Source organism: Ursus maritimus, unplaced genomic scaffold (genome assembly GCF_017311325.1).
Source record: "Ursus maritimus isolate PB19 unplaced genomic scaffold, ASM1731132v1 scaffold_10, whole genome shotgun sequence".
Taxonomy (NCBI): Eukaryota; Metazoa; Chordata; class Mammalia; order Carnivora; family Ursidae; genus Ursus; species Ursus maritimus.
This window is the reverse complement of record NW_024423344.1, coordinates 20,935,743-20,952,464: the sequence shown is the minus strand read 5'-3', so window position 1 is coordinate 20,952,464 and position 16,722 is coordinate 20,935,743. Positions and strand designations below refer to the sequence as shown.

At 49.9% G+C, this 16,722-nt stretch overlaps 1 protein-coding gene across 1 annotated transcript in view; it reads right to left on the bottom strand.

Moving 5' to 3' along the window:
* Positions 1 to 2,256: 2,256 nt before the first annotated feature.
* Positions 2,257 to 16,722, bottom strand: part of LOC103677696 (guanylate cyclase soluble subunit beta-2-like) — a 42,295-nt gene continuing 27,829 nt past the window's right edge. The window contains exons 12-14 of the mRNA XM_040620961.1: positions 14,295 to 14,446; positions 11,667 to 11,762; positions 2,257 to 2,582 (exon numbers count right to left, since the gene is read on the bottom strand). Coding sequence (XP_040476895.1) covers positions 2,437 to 2,582; positions 11,667 to 11,762; positions 14,295 to 14,446 — 394 coding nt within the window. The 3' untranslated portion in view covers positions 2,257 to 2,436. The remainder of the gene's footprint in view (positions 2,583 to 11,666; positions 11,763 to 14,294; positions 14,447 to 16,722) is intronic.

The following is a 16,722-nucleotide window of genomic DNA, read 5'->3' as shown; positions in this document are numbered from 1 at the left end:
AAATGCCTCCAAGAAAGAACGCTCTCGTGAGAGTGCCGGGGGCTCGCAGAGCATGTGCGCAGCCTGGCCGGCTTTCCCTGGGCACCTGAGGTTGTCTCCGCCCGTGTTTACTCCGGAATGAGTAGTAGGCTCCAGAGGGTTCCCCAAGCAGGATGTAGTCACTCATTTACAGCTGGAAATAATTATTCCAATCATAATAAACACAGAACAAAACCCTCTCCGTTCTCAAGCGGGGCAAGGACGCCCGCTTCACAGTTTCCGGCAGTCTCGGGTGTAACTGAGCATGAAGGTGGCATATTCTGTGCTGGCGGAGGAAGCGAGGCAAGCCGCCGGCCGGGCGCCCGGGCTGCGGGCTCCTGCTCTTCTCCTTCCGAAAGCCAAACAAGAAGCTGCCACTCTCCCGAACAACTGTTTTGCTCTCATCCCTCCAACAGTGCTACCATCTAACAGTGTTCAGAGTCTTGGGCTGGGTTCCTGCTTACAACTGAGCTAAAGGGCTTTGAAGGGAAGTATACAGGCAAAGTAACGAGAATCGCGAGCGGGGTCGTTTTTTCCTTGTCCCCACTTTAACAGGGAAACCGCTTAATAAGAGCATTAAAAAAAATCCTGCCCCTTGAAGAGGGCTTGCAAAGTGTGGGTAACTCTTCTAAATGCTTTGTGTATGTATCTGACATGCACATGAGGCAAGTCCTCTAATTATCTGCATTTTACAAAAGGGACACTGAGGCACAGAGATGTTAAGCCACTTTCCCAGGCTCACACAGCTGCTAAGTGGTAGAGCCAGGATTGCGAGCTGGCTCTCCCTGGCTCCAGGGTCCCTTCCTCCAGGTGATCCTGCATGTTTTGATGTAATAACATTGGGCAGGATGTGTCTTGCTCTGGCGCTTGGCCAGCACCCGCTGTGCGGTCTCAGGCTACTGAATCTGCCGGAGTTTGTTACCTCATCTGTTGAGTAGGGCCTGGAAGAGTGGGCTTATTATGGGATTGTTGCCAGGAACGGAAGTAACGTGTAACAACCATGAGGCCAGTGCCTAGCATGTGTTTGATGGTTGATGTATGTAGCAGCTACTGTTACTGTGAGTCTCATGGTCATATTTGTGCTTTTATATCTTACTGAATCCTCACCAAGAAAACCTTTGAGGTAGGTGGGGCTGCTGTCACTGACCCTATTTCATAGCGGGTGAGATTGAGATACCAAGATATCGAACAGCAGGGTCAGGACAAGAACCCACATCTCTTGCCTCTGCACCTTGCACGCAGTCAACCCTTGCTTGCTGCAGCCTTGCTCAGCTACGGGCCACACCTGCCTGTTCCCAGACACAAGGCCCAGTTGCCTCCCAGAAGGCTGGAGTAGGGAATTCAACTCCTGTTGCCTTCCCTTCCCCTTCTGCCCCTGGGATTAGCTGGGGACAGAGTCAGGTCCTGCCCAGGCCCTCTTGGGAATGGTTGAAAGCAGATAATGCCTCTCGGGCCAAGTAAGGTCCTAGCAAGGGTGAATCACAACATTATGTGTGCCTTCAGATTTTCGTTTTTACCTAGATAAAAAGAGAAATAATTTTCTGGCCATCCCCAAATGCAGATGCATAGCCTGTACCCCATCTCCACTCCCCGTCTGCCCCCACCCCAAGCCTCTGAGAACATCCCCGACACTCTCCGAGCAGAAGGTGCTTCCATCCCCACAGCGAGAGGCAGTTAGGGCTTTCTGTGTCGTGAAGGCGGCTGGCCAAGGAAGCTGGGGGTCTGGCCGCATTCTGCTCTGCTTCCCTGTCTTTCCTAACTCTGCCCTTCCTGTGATTTGCACATTTCCCCCTCCATCTTACTTTCAGAAAATCCCTGGGGAATACAGCTTTTGTTCTATTGCTCACATAATTCCCAGGGCTGGGAATGAAAATTATTTCCTTTCACAACCCCTGGCCGGGTGCCTTTCACATCCCGGCTGTGTTATGGGGTGATTTATAAACTGCGGGGTCTGGGGCTCTTTTCTCCACCTCCTCCTCCCCCTTCCCTCCCACCATCATTTAAAACAAGACATTGCACACAACGCGCTCAGAGGTCAGGGTGTCCTCTGAAGTTGGCCACTGGGGCTTTCACTCAGAGGCGAGGATTCAGTGGAACCATAGCAATGAGAGCATGAAAGGCATTCACCCCTGTTAGAAGAAAACAGAAGGAGGCCCCACAGCCGAACTTATCATCTGTGGGAACAAACATTCAGTCTCAAAGTTGGGGGGGGGTTGGCTTTGAACTGAGAATTGTAAAAGCACATTTTCCAAACTTGTCAGGATTGTGTTTCATTTCTAGACTTTTATTCTCAAAGGGACTATGAGGAAGAGACGCAGCTTAAGAAGTTTTGAGCTAAGAAATGAAAAGAAGTTACTTTTCTTTGTCTCCATAAAACCGAGTAAGGGAAAAATGAAGCCGGGGTTGGTTCTCCCTGTATTACAGCAGAGCGCAGAAAGCAGACGGCAGGGCGACATCAGGAAAGTGAGGTGTCTCTGTCTGATCTGAAGACCGGCGTGTCTCGGCTGCCTCCACGGAGTCCTGTCCTGCCACTGAACTCCCTTCAGGTGCCAATTCATCAGAAGCTGAAACGAGACAATGAGGTGAGCCAATCAGTCAAGCTTCAGACTGGTCTCTGTGGTCAGGGGGTTTCTGTCTGAGCTCGGCCCCAGCAAACACAGTGCGGGCACTCTGGGCTTCCTCTCCTACCTCCTGGGCAGGAGAACGTCTTTGTGACCGAGGCTGAAAAAGCCCATACAGACCTCGGCCTTGTTGCTATTGCATTTCTTTGGTCCCACATTGTGTCATCTTCTTGGCTACATACCAGATCTTGGCTTGTGTGTAACTCACATAACCGCCCCGAGCCTCCAGACTTCCCTGGCTCTGTGACTGTCTATGAGGTCTGAGCGTCAGAATCACACAGGCCAAGGTTCACACCCAGGACGGCCACAGTTCATTGTTAACCCATCTGGGCCTTGTTTGTCCTCATCTGAAAAGTGGGGAGATGATGATTACACCTACCTCCCAGGATTGTTGTCATAAGTAAATCAGATGATGTACAGAAAGTGATTACCACAATGATAACACAGAGTGCAAACTCAAGACGCCAGTTCTTATTCTAAGCATGGGAGGGAGCCCAGAGACAAGGCCCTGGAGAACTACCTCTGCAACGGAGCCACACAAGGAGGGAGGGAGGGAGCAGGACTCAGAGAAGGAATGGAAAGAAGGCTGATGGAAAACCTGTCACCACCTCATCCTTCTCTCCCTGTGGTTTCCTTTGCAAAGGTTAGCATCGAAGGTTTTCAAGTCGTAGATCACTGCCGTTTCTTTCTTTCTTTCTTTCTTTCTTTCTTTCTTTCTTTCTTTCTTTCTTTCTTTCTTCCTCTCTTTTCTTTCCCTTTCTTTCTTTCTTTCTTTCTTTCTCTCTCTTTTCTTTCCCTTTCTTTCTTTCTTTCTTTCTTTTTCTTTCTTCCTTTCTCTTTCTTTCTTTATTTCTTTATTTCTTTATTTCTTTATTTCTCTTTCTTTCTTTCTACACCAATCATTGTTCCAGAGACACTCGAGGTTCAGAGAGGTTCAGGTAATAGGTTTTTGGCTCTAGTGTTCTAGAAATCAGGAGATGTGGGAGGAGCTTCTAGGTTCAGCCTTCTGTTCCCAAAGTAATGAATGACTTCTTTCTCCAGAAGGGGCTGTTAGCACCTCAGATTCCTTCCTGAACCTGGATCAGTGATTAACCTTGTTTTTGGATCCTAAAAGCAATGGGTAGTTTTCAACACAAATAATCTGCTAACGTACTAGTCATTAAGGAATATAAGTGGTGATATACAGGTGGAAAGATTGGGGCTACTGGGCCTGTCCCCAGTCTCCCCCCTGTCTCTGGCCCAGGATGAGGTGAGAAACTGGGAAAGGAGCCTGGAGCACACAAGGAGGGAGAGGGTGGGACACCTAGAACCAGGTCACCGGGGCAATCCTGGCTGAGGATTCATATGGTATATTCAGTTCATGCATAAGTTAGGGCTAATCTGACAAGGAATCAAGGTTCGTAAGACCCTCAAATGTGGCATCTTTATAGGGTATGGCCAAAGGGGAGTTACGTAAGTGGAGATGTCGCTGGCTACACATTCATCTGAGCTCTGTAGTACATCCCCCCCCCCACACCCCTGCTTTGCAAAATACTGAATCACGCTTAGCAATATGTTATGCTCTTTGGATACTGTTAATTATTCAGCTATGGGTGTTTTTGGTTTTTGCTAATTCTCTACAAGTTTTATTATTCCCAAAACCCTTTATCCTTTTCACTTTGAATCACAAAGCTTATTATGGTATAGTTTTTCTTTGAACTATAAGCACTATTATCATTTTTAAAGGAACAAAATTTTTCCAAAATGGAAATATGCAAGATTAGTGATAAGGACAGTGTGTTTGAAAAGTTTGAGATCAGTTTTGTTGTGGTATCATGGCAAATAGAGGGGAAAGGAGTTAATTACAGAGAGAAATGTAATTATTTCTATTGAGAAGACGTGGCTGCCCCCGGCTCTGTCACTGCCCATCAGCACTAAATGGGGCAACTGAACTCCCCCCCGTCTAACTTCTCTCCGTGCCTCAGTTTCTCCAGATGTAAGAGGATTACTACACAATCCATCTGCCTCCCACTCAACTCATAGAGAAGTTATGAGAACCCACGAGAGAAAACCTCTGCAAGACAGTATTGTGAGTGCCTGAACAAGTTTTGCGTCTCTGGAATTGTACCAAAAGTGGGGGTCACCTTAACAAAAGTACAAACTGAACAAGAAGGGGTTGGCATTGCTAAAATAAGGGACTCTAGCAAAGGAAATCTTTTTCTTTTGCTGTTCACGGGAGGCTCCGTGTATGACGTGCCCCTACTTCCAGAAAGCACCGTAATTTCTTTGTAGCAAAGACGACTCATCTATTTTCTGGCTTTACCTCTCACAAAGAATTTTGGAAGTAAACTCAACACTAGGAAAGAATAACTCACAGTCCCTTTAGCCTCCCCGTTATTCAACACTTTCTCGTGTTTTTCTTTCTTCTAATTTCTCTTCTCAAAAAGTTTTCAACTTACTTCCCTCCCTTCCACCCCCACTTCATGTCCCTTGCTCCCACAGCATATTTTTCTTTCTTCTAACTGGGCCAGTTTTTTTCCTTTCTCACTTGTGTCTTAACTGTGGTCCTCTTTCTCCTCCATTTTTCCTCTTTCCCTTTTCCGTCCTTGAGGAAAAAGTACCCGATGGACGAGCAGAAAAAAATGGCCGGCTAACATCGTGTTGGGAGAACTGAGACAGCATTATTGAAAGCTAACGGGCCAAACATGACCTTGTCAATTTGAACCAATGCCGCCTGACGATTCAAACAAGACTTGATCAGTATGGAATTGCAAGACTCTCCTGGAATGTCTACGCATATATATTTGACATTTTACCCCAATCCAATTCCACACTCCAGATGGTGGAAGAATTTCCTTGTTTGCTGGAAAGGAAATCTCACTCATCTTTTGCTCTTATAAGACCATTGCTCACAACCCCCAAGGACTGCCTATTAGTACCGTCATCTTGCTACGGTTAATGCTCATTATTGTGCATAGTTGGAAAATGTATGTCGTGGTTAATTAAGTTTTCTCATTGAGAATTCCAACGTACATCGTCCATGGACTACTGATATCTAGATAACCTCTAAAGACCAAAACTCAATTAGTCTTTCTTGGAAAATTCAGAGGCAACGTTAGGACTCACAGAATATCAGGGACATCACAGATGTATTACAAATTTGCAGAAGCATAAAATAATTGGAGTTTCCACTTGATGCAATGCAAAATGTGACTTTCGGTGTGCAGCAAACAGCATAAGTCACGTGGGAAACAACTATACCGCATCGTGCACATTATGTCTTCTTAAAATTTTCCCTCTTCTGTTTTGCAATGTGTTTAAATGTTCAAAGGAAAGAAATTCATGACCTCCCAAGTTACAAAACAGTGTATGTGTGACAATCCCAATTTTGTAAGGAGAAGCACACATGTCTACACATGCACCATGGGGCCCTCACGTACGTAAGTTAGACAGATAGGCCCCCAAAATTCGATAGTAGTCTCTCCAAGTGATGGAATTACTGGTGCTTTTGCTTTCTTCTTTTGATTTATCTTCAGTTTCTGGTTTTAAGATAGTAATAATAATTCAATATTCCTTCTATAATATAAATGAATAAATAAATAATCTTCAGTTGAGCAAACCAACACAGCCCAGGAAAGAATTAAAAACAGCACAGAAACCCACTTCAGTGGCTATTAAAAATGAATTAAGTGGTTGTAGAAGACATCTTCCCCTGTTTGGAAAACAACCATTGCTTGTACGGTGTTGTCAAATGCGAAATTGGGGGATGCCGTAGCGCAGCAGTGAGAGCAGAGAGAGTTTGGGAAAATGTTGCTGCCTAGGGAAATGTACATGGACTTTGGGTCACTGGCTGGTCATTACAGACAGGACTCTATGACATAAAGGGTATGACATGGGGTTATAGGAAGGAATTCTTACATTTGTGATGACAATAATTCCTCATCTGCATTCCTCATCTGTATCTAACCTCCTAGATAGAATAGGATGTGGGAAACCGAGTCTTGGTTTCAGTACCGACTTTCCATGATGAGGGCAGGACTTTTGGCTTGAACCTGAAGTCTGACTCTCTGTTGGGTCTTCTCAGTCGTCCTCAAGACTTCACCCCATTTGGGTGCTTCCCACATGGTGCCTGCCATTGGGGAGCCCTCCCACTTGAACCTCTCACCCTGCACCCAGCCTGACCTTTACTCTGAATCGTCTCTGTGTGTGCAGAAACACTTTATCTCCTCCTACTTGGTTCCATCTGGATTTATTTTCCGGCGAATCTACCTCCTGGGGGGGGGGGGCGGTCAGGCTGGCCATACCATACTTTTTTTAGGTGTGAACAGAGAAAGGGGCCACAAATTCTAGAAGTGATCTTTTTTGGGGGAAACTCCACCAGTGAGAGAATTTTATCCTAGTTATAAAAATGGTGCAATGGGGTCTCCAGATTTTGTGAGGGTGGTTGCCTTTCTAGAATCACCCATCCCCTCGCTTCCTGTTTCTGTCCATGGGCAAAAGAGGCCATGACCTGGAGCAACCAGATCTCCAGCAGAAGCCCCTGCATTCTCCAGAGACCAGAGCAGAGGCCACATCCTTGATCTGTCTGTTCCTGCCATCACATAGTTGTCAAGTGAGTGAATTCCCAACAGTAGGGTCCCTCATTGGCAAAGCTGTTGGCATACGTGACATGTCTTCAGCACTTTACAGTTTCCAGATTATACATAGCATCTCATATATTCCTCAAGGTAACCGGGTAAAGCAGGCACTCTGCTTTCAGGTTGAGAAAATGAAGCAAAGAGGACTTGCCCAAAGTGACACAGCTGGCTACAGGGCGCCAGGCCGTTGACACATCCCCAGGAACTCTGACTTCAAGCTCCATCTCATTCCACCATGATGGTGGTCCCCTAGCCTGGCAGCTCATCAGAATGCCCTTTGGAGATGGTCAACTAATAAACCAGAGTTGGAAGACCCCCTCTGAGCCTACTGAGTCACTTCTGGGGTGAGGCCCAGCCCTCTGAGTCTGATGCCTTGCTACCCATTGCCTTCCCATGCTGACCGGCTCCTGAGGCCACAGCCCGGTCCATGACATCAAGGCTGACAACAAAGGACTTCAGCCTGAGACTGACAACGGCCTTCCATCAGTAAACGCCTCAGTTGTCAAGAGTTCACTTGTACTTCCCAGGATCTTCCTTCTACAGAACGTTGTTGGGTTAATAGCTCAACTTCTAGAAAGCCTGAACTTAAAAACAACGATGCCTCAGGGATAAAAGGCACGGCGTAGGGAATATAGTCAATGGTACTGTAGTAAACAGCCCGGTGATAGATGGCGGCTACGCCGTGGTGAGCACAGCATCACATACGCGCTTGTCCAATCACTGCGTTGCACCCCTGAAACAGATGTGGCAACGTGTGTCAACTATACTCCCATATTAATAAATAAATAAATATGAAGGCCAGTCTTCTAGCAAAAACAAACGAAACAACTATGCCATTCATCGGCCCCAAGTAGAAAAGGTCAGGAAGATTTGACAGCCATGCTTAGAAAGGCCTCAGAGGGGCGCCTGGGTGGTACAGTCCTTAAGCGTCTGCCTTTGGCTCAGGGCGTGATCCCAGTGTTCTGGGATCGAGCCCCACATCAGGCTCCTACGCTGGGAGCCTGCTTCTCCCTCTCCCACTCCCCCTGCTTGTGTTCCCTCTCTCGCTGGCTGTCTCTGTCAAATAAATAAATAAAATCTTTAAGAAAAAAAAAAAGGAAAGGCCTCAGAAAGGCTGCCGCTGAAAGGCCTGGGGGCCAGAAACACAGGCCCAGGCTTCTTAGCATGGCTCCGAACCAGCTGGGCCCCAGCTCCCTGGACACATCTGGGAAAGACGTTTGTATTGTCAAGACTCTGCAAAGTGAGGGGCAAGGACCTGCCAATTAGGTGACCGCAAACTCACGCAAGACTCCGTCACCCGGGGGATTGCTCAGGGTGGGGAAGTCCCTCCTGTCGGGAATGGGGAGTCAGGTTTGAGGGAATCAGCAAAGCCCCCGGCAGGGAGACCACTGAACTCAGAGACAGAGACCCCTGCCACTAACACACTCCAGAGGAACAATTAGGAGTGGGCGTAAGAAGCCCTTCAAACCGACTTAACCCACCATGAACCCGGCAAGTGGACCCCCTTGGGCTGATTTATAAGAAGGGGTCACCTCTAGAGAGGAGCCCGGGCTGCGTGCCTAAGTGCTGCCTGCAGGTCAGCCTGGAACCCATTATTCTAATTGTCGGGAGAAGCAGTTCGGAGACAAGTCGAAGCAAGCTGAAATTTGAAAAACACATTAACAGGGCTCTGACGGGATGCCAGAAGAGCCCGCCAGCAGGGACAGCTGGAAGGCCAACTCTTTAGTCAATCCTGAAAGGTGGTTGCTCAAATATCCGAGTCAACACACACTGATTTCTCTCCGGCTCAATACTCCCGTTTAATTGCACCGGGGAGCCTCTCCTCTGACACATCTAACACCCAGATCCACAGTGGAGTGAAAGAAAAGCGTGTTATTGAAGTGCAAATGAGGTCCTGGGTGCAGCCTGCAGGCCTGGGTCCTGCTGGAGTGTTTCCTATGGCCACGGCAGACACTTCGGCTGGGCCCCACAGAGATTCAGTGAGCCCCAGCAATTTCTGATTTGGTAGGTCTGAGTTTGGGTAGCCAGAGTGAGGTCCAATGGCCCAGCTGGCTTTGTCCTCATTTCCAAGCCTCTGGCTCACACCCCAGTTTATCACTGACCCTCAGGGTATGAGCTGGTCCTCACTAATGTGCCTGCTGATCACACCCAACAACCAGAAAGCTGCTCAGTGGGGGCCCAGAGGATCTGAGGGAAACATGGCCGAAGCGCTGTGAAGCCTGGAGGTCCACACGCAGCGGCCTATCCCCTGGGAACACTGAAGTCCTTTTGGTCCATTGCTCACATGGACACGGGCTGCCCAAGACAAGCAAGCATACAGATCCAGTCCTACTTCTTCCACTTACTCCTTGCGGGACTTCGTCTAAATTACATCACCTTTCTGAACTTCAGGTTTCTTACCTGTTATGGGAACAGTCATGGGACTGTTGTATCAAATGAGATAAGGTGCGTAAAATGCCCAGCACTAGCTAGTTGCCCAACAAACGCCTGTTCTCTACCCACCCAGTTTTCACCCCCAAACTGAAGTGGCCTCAGTTTCTCCTTCTGTAGTTGTTGATACCGGCGAAGCAGCAGCTGGAGGAGATATGGAATCAGGGGCCCAGCTGAGAAACTTCTGTCTCTTTTTTAAGCAAGAAGCCCAGCCCTGCCCATACCTGTTGGTTTCTTCTGTGGAGGGATCCCCACGTAGCACAAGTTTGAAAAATGAGTTTGTCCACCTTCTTGGAGCATGAAGAGTTCTTAGACCTCCCATCCTGAGCTGTTTATGGAGCAGTCATTTCGGAATGCAAGCGCCAGAGACCTTCTCCTGTGGAATGTTCCCATGGAGCCCCAGCAGCCCCCTACCTTGCCCCTTGCTTATGCTCAGACTTTCTGTATGTGGCTAGGAAAGCTCAAGACCACTCTGACTTCCTCCCCTCCTGCTCCTTCCCCTTCCACCCCTCTTTAGATCCAATGGCCTTCTTAATCTTCTTTGAACTTGCCACGCTCATGTTTGCCTTCAGCCATGCTGCTGTCTGGAAGCGCCCATGATAGCTGCATGGCCAGCTCTGGTCCTTCCTGCACACTTCAGCCCAAATGCTGCTGCCCCAGAGGAGCTTTCACTGGCCCTCTTCTCCATCACTCAGTTTTTGACCTTCTTCCTAACATTTGTCACTACCTAAAGTGATCTAATTTATTTTGCTACAGATCATCTGTCTTCCACTCCTAAAGTGCAGGCCGTGTGAGGCAGGGACTCAAGTCTTCAGTTCGGCGAGCACTGACAGACCGCAACCTAGGCCTGGCCTCCACTCCCTGTTTCCCTGGGGCATCAACAGTTTCCCAAGAGATGCTGTTGAATGAACCTAGGAACGTCACAATCCCATACGTAAGATGAGCGTCACAATCCCGTACTGTAATACCATCAAAGATCGGACATCACTCAGAAACATGCAACTGTAGGAAGGGAAGGAGTGCGGTGGGGAGGGCAATGCCTCTGAGTAATGACGGAAAGTCTGCTTAGAGCCTTTCATGCCCCAGAGTCCAAGACTCCCCCAGAACCCTGATCAGAGTAAAGGGCGTTTTACCCTGTCTCCTCTCAGAATTGAAGGNNNTCATTCCCTTAGCCTCAGATTCTGGGATTGAACTAGAGGGAAGTCCTCAGGCACCGGGACAGCACCCACCGCCAGGGCTCAGGCAACACTCAAAAGATGCTGTCTAACAAAAATAACTATAGCTAAGCTCTTAGACAGACACTGCTGCCTCGCCTCGAAAGCTTAATCCCATCTGGACCCTCTTGCATGAGGGGGGGGGGGGCTGCCACTACAGCAGTTCATTCTGCAGGCCCATCTCTGGTCCTTCCTCACCACTCTGTGTCCCCACCCTCAAAACCCAGGGGCGTCGGAGCTACGAGTGGCTCACCAGGGAGTAAAGAGTAGGCATGGATTGAGGGAGACCTCCCAGTCCTACCACCTTCGGGGACAAAACAGAGAAGACAGTCACTGGGCCTTTACTTCTATTGTCACTACTCTGAGGTCGCTCTGAAGCACGCTATGGTGGGAACAATTCGGAACTCTCTGGCACTCCTTGTTCACAGGTGGCGTGCTACCGAGGGCATGACGTCCAGACAAACTTTGTTTCATGGGTACCTGGAGACCAATATGTTTTTCTGAGTATTAAACATTCTTTTGGAGGGCGGCATAGAGAACGCTTCCGGAGTGAGGGTCCCCCGGCCCACTAGGGGTGGGGAGGTGGGTGGGTTGTGTTCAAAATACAACAAGCAACCATCAGAAGCCTCCTGCCCCAGGCCCCCAAACTCCACTCAAGCTATCCCCGTCGGGCTCTTTGCCACTCACCACAAGCCACACCTTTGAACCCAGCAATCCTCCCTCCGCACACCGCGGCGCTGGGGGGGTGTAGCGGTCGGTGTACTCACCATCTGCCTTGTCACTCATTGGGGGCGGCTGCTCGCTGTCCTCGTACCGCATGATGGCAACAGCTCTGCGGTCTTGACTCCCTTGAGCATTTGCCCCTGCAAACAAGCCCGTGGAGAAGGAGAAGTGAAATGGCCAGCTGGCTTCATGAGCGGCAGAGGTAGGGGGCCTTTCTTTGAGGCCTCTGACCATCAGCCGCCCCTTGGGTATGTCCCCAGCTGCCCATTGTGTGCAGCACCAACCAGACAGTGGTTCCAACTGCTGGGGAGACTGCAGGGCATTTAACATGCCTAATGCCTTCACCAGCTAGAAGATGAAGGGGCAAACGCGCCTGCTTTCGAGAACAAAGGGGAGAAAGGAGAACAGCTTTAGGAAGAGCACTCCGGGGTGCTGTCCCTTCTTGGTCCTGTCACCTCCTGGGTGTCCCCTCATGCCAGGTGGGGGAGGAGCTCGGACTGATGAGGGCACAGGAGGGTCACTGCCGAGGTCCCCTCACCCTGCCCGGCTGCCATCTCCCCGTGGTTTCGTGCTGGCTGCAATTCTAATCTGCTCATTTATTTTCTTGGTCTCCCTCCCACACCTCCTCCAAATCACCCCAAAAAGCTAGCGTGTGTGTCCTATGGAAGATCATCTGAGGGAAGAGGCCAATTTGGACAGTAATAGCATACACATTAGTGTTTCTGTATCCCTGTCCTCCATCACGGGCTTTGAGAGACTCGGTCTTGTTGTGTGGGACAAAGTCCCTTGGTCCCTGAAAGTTAATGGGGGCACGTTCTTGGGGCCATCTCTAGCACTGCACCACAGTGGGGATGGGAGGGACAGGCACTCCCTTCCCCAGGGCCAGACAGCTGAGGCTTACCGCAGGAGATCCTCGGCTGATGGGGAAAGGGGCGAGGGAAGCTGAGAGAAGCATGGAAAGAAAAGAGGCCAAGATCTTTCTGGGTTCTGCACACAGGGTTGTGCCCTTTCTCTGCACAGAGATTCCTGGCCAAGAAGTTTAGGCTGGGTGCTGACATCAGCCCAGAGGAGCGGGTAACTTTCCTTTTACCATAAGCCATACCTGGAGGGCTACCTATCCAAAGTGGGCCTTTCCCCAGCTTGCACAGAGAAGCTGGTTAGGGTCCAGACGGGGTTACCCCCCTACACACACATCCTTTCTCCTCTTTCTCAGGGTCCATACTGAGATTTTTAACTGAGACAAGCTTACTTATATTCTACTCTCAGTTATTTTTGTTGTGTGTTGCTTTGTTTTTCTAGCTCAGAAAAGTAGGTTAGAGTCTACTGACCCACACCACGTTCTAGAATCCTGTTTGTCAAACTTTCCCATTTGAGAACCCCTGCAGGGGGAATGGGAGAAAGCCGTACCCAGTTTGAGCTGGGGGCATCTTCTGGGCAGGATTCTGTCTGTCCTGATGTTAAAGCCTCCAGCTCTGTCTCCTCTCTCCCACAATCAGGTGGCAAAACACCGCTCCCCGTTCACATTGTCTAGTTTTGACAACAAAGAAATTGCTTATCCCTTTCTAGCAATCCTCCCTGTGGGGAGGGAGAAGGTGATGTCGTGGGCGAGGCGTCCTGAGCCTAGAAATTCAGAGGCCAAAAACTCTGTTAAGGGTGGCTTCCGGTATTTATTAGCCAAAGTTATCCCAAATTTTTAATATGTATCTTTCTATCTCAGTGTCTTTAGCACTAAAATGTGGCCAAAACCCATCGCAACTCACAGGGATACTAACGTGCACCGAAAACACTATGGAAACAGTTCTAGAAGTTCTTCCAATACCCATCCCTTTATTGGTAGAGCCTCTCTTTTTGAAACAGTAACCATAATTCATGAGTCCCAAAGAGACATCCTGCGCATATTAGCAACAAGAAACCTCTGGATTTCGATATTTTCCTCTGCAGGCCCCTGGAGCAGCTAAAGATTAGCTGCTGTCAAAATGAATCCGTTTCCTCCTCCAGTTTGCTTCGGAGGTTCAGGAAGGTTTGCCTCCTGCTACTGGGTCTCCCCCTCGGGTCAGCACCTCCCTGCGTTAACCGGGGCAGATGTTAAGGGGCACTGGCCGCGTGGGGCGGAGGGCAGCTGAGGGCGACCTCCTCGGATTCCAGCTGCTGCTGTGCGTGAGAACCGTGAGCCAAATGGCGATCCCTGCGCTGGCTTAGCGCTGGGTTGTTTTAACCTAAACTCACTCTCCTGTCATTCCTGGAGCTGGGTGAGTCACGGATCTTGTCCTTCTTCCCAGTTTTAGAAGCCAGCAGAAAATGAGGAAGGTTGTGAAGCAAGCCCGTTCTGAGGCTGAGGAACAGGGAGAGATACTAGAATCGTCCCCCAGCTGCAGGAAAGGCTGATGGGAAAAGCCCCTTTCTGGGGCAGGAAAGAACCTTGAAAACAAATGCGTGAGGGACCGTTGAGGCCGGGCGCATCGTCCCCCCTCAAGGAACATAAGACTCTCCGGGGTGCAAGGGCTTATCCTGGCTGCTCTGATCCTTGGGAGCTTCGACCAAATGGAAAGGGGTGCGAACAGATGACATCCTGGCTGACCCCGCATGCTTAAGGGCCCCACTAAACACATCTGAAATTGTTGTCAGCGGGAAGAATATCCACCACTGAGATGTGGCTTTTCCTTTATGCTCACCCTTGCGATCAGGCAGGCTTTGAGGTCTGCCCATGATCTCGTCCTCTGAGGCATGCAGGTTCCGGATCAGAAAGTACGTGGTCATTTTCCCTTTCCCTTTCACTTCAATTTCACCCCTCTCAATTATTTCAAAGCCTTGATTTTCCAGAGCGCTGCACAGAGGGGGGAAAAATGCACCAGATATCAAAGATCGCAGGACTACAGCTTGAGAGTTGGCTACAATGGAGAGGGTGATGCAGGAGAAGTCTGGGTCCCAGGGCACACACAGATTGGGGGGTGGGGAGAGGGTGACCCCAGGACACTGGCCAGGGCTGCTAAGTGGGGCAAAGAGGCAGCTGGGGGGAGGAGGGAGCTTGAAGCTCAGACGCGCTGAACAGGGTGCCGGAGGCAGAGTGAGAACACAGGGGACCCACCAAAATCCCGAGACCGTGCTCCACCTTTCCTCCCTCAACACACTGCTCATACCCACAGCCTGCGTGCTGCAGCAACCACGTCCTCTCCGCCCCTGTGTGCACCAGCCCCACGTGATTCTGAAACAGGAGGCTCCTCGGAAATCAGCACTCTCCTTTCCATCCTCCCCAAGCACCCCATTACCCCATGTGGTCAGCATGCCCATCCTCACTCCCCAAGCTTTCTCCATGGCTTCTGGCTGCCAAGTAACCGCAGAGAAGAGTAGAGAGAGGGGACCATGAAAAGAGACAGAGCTATGGGATATCTGTGAAATGTTCGCGTGTTCATTTATTTACTGGCCACGCCCAGGTGTTGCAGAGAAACCGCAGAACCGTGCAGACCAGCCATGCTTCCATTCCATGGTCAGGTGCCTCAGCCAGCTCTCAGCACTCACCGACCTCCCCTTGTCCTTGGCCAGTTCCTGGAGATTTCAGACCTTCACTGTGCTCCTCTAGTTCCCCCACCGGGCACCTGCTCTCCTCACTCTCAAGTTGCTGACTGTGCCTCCTACTTTGTGACCTTTGTGATTCTTCTATAAAATTGTAAACATTCATAGGCAAGACCCCACAGCTTCTCACCCGCCTGGCCACCCCAGTCTCTGAAGGTGAGGGGTCTCAGAGGATAAGGGTTCTTGAGCTAGGACACCTGATCTATGCTCCCTTCCCACCTTCTCAAGGCCTGGCTCTATCAGCCACTGCTCCCCTTCTCTTCAGGTCCCACCATTTGTGTCCTCCCTCCAACCTGTTAGCCTGCTAAGGTCTCTTCCATCCTAAACAGAAGAAAAACCTTCCTACTTTATTATCTCCTGTTTTAATCCCATACGTTGTCTCCCTTTAATCCTTCAACCCATACCCCGTTGTCCCCACCGTTCCACCACAAGCACGTCTGATAGTGTCCCCAAAACCTCTGGGGCATAGATTTCTGTCCTTGCTACTATTTTGACATTTTTGTTCAATTCCTTCTTCCTGAAAATATCCACAAGGGTGCTTCTCGTCCTGAATTCTGCCAGTTCTTTCTTATTTCTTCTGCCTCTTACATGGGCTCCTCTTCATCCCCCTGCCACTTAAAATTTGCACTGTTCTTCTCCCACCGCATCCATCCCCAGGTGATCTCCTCAATCTCGTGGCTGAATTGCCACCTCTATGTTGCCTTCTCCAAGTCGGGATCCCCGGCCAACACCTCGACTCCGAATTTCACCCAGCCATGGAATGGCCCCTCTATCTAAGATGCTCCACGCTTCCTTCGAATTCAGCACTTCCAAAGCCGAACGCATCATCTGCCTCTGTGAACTAGAAGCCCTCTTACCTGTCCTGTCTCTGGTGGTGAGATGCAGGTCCCTGTCACGCAGCGTGGAGGCCTGAGAGACATTCAAGGCTCTTTCCTCTTTCTCATTCTCCATTTCTAGCAATTACCAAGTTCAGCTGACTTTACCTTGCCCCCAACTCCCACCACCAATGCTCTGGTTCAAACCCAGCTCCTCACGGGCCTTCTCTTTCCCGTTTCCTGCTGCTTGAATCTGCCCTTACACAGTCCTGAGAGTCTGACGCCACCATTGTGTCCAATCTCACATTCCCCGGGGGCTCTTCTTCACCTACAGCGAGCACCCTTGCTACTTCCTCGACGGGGCACACATGGCTCCCACCGCTCTCCGCTTGCTGTCTTCCTCTCCAGCAAGCAAAACTGTTTGTAGTTCTCTGTTCCTACTCTGTGTCCATGTTTGGACTGCTGGTTTTTCACTCCCCAAACCTCAGCTGAGGCTGAACCCTACTCTGACCTCCTTGTTCAGACTCAGCTAGCGAATCTCCTCCCCCCAAAGGATGTCTTTACGGGGTTAGGCACCCTCACCTAGGCTCCCAAGTCACACGCTCGAATTACCCAGGCACAAGGGTCCAGTGCTCAAAGCCAGGACTCAGAGCCTGACCCCTGGGTTGTATCTGGGCTCTTTTCCTTCCTCGCCTACCTGGGACCTGAGACAAGT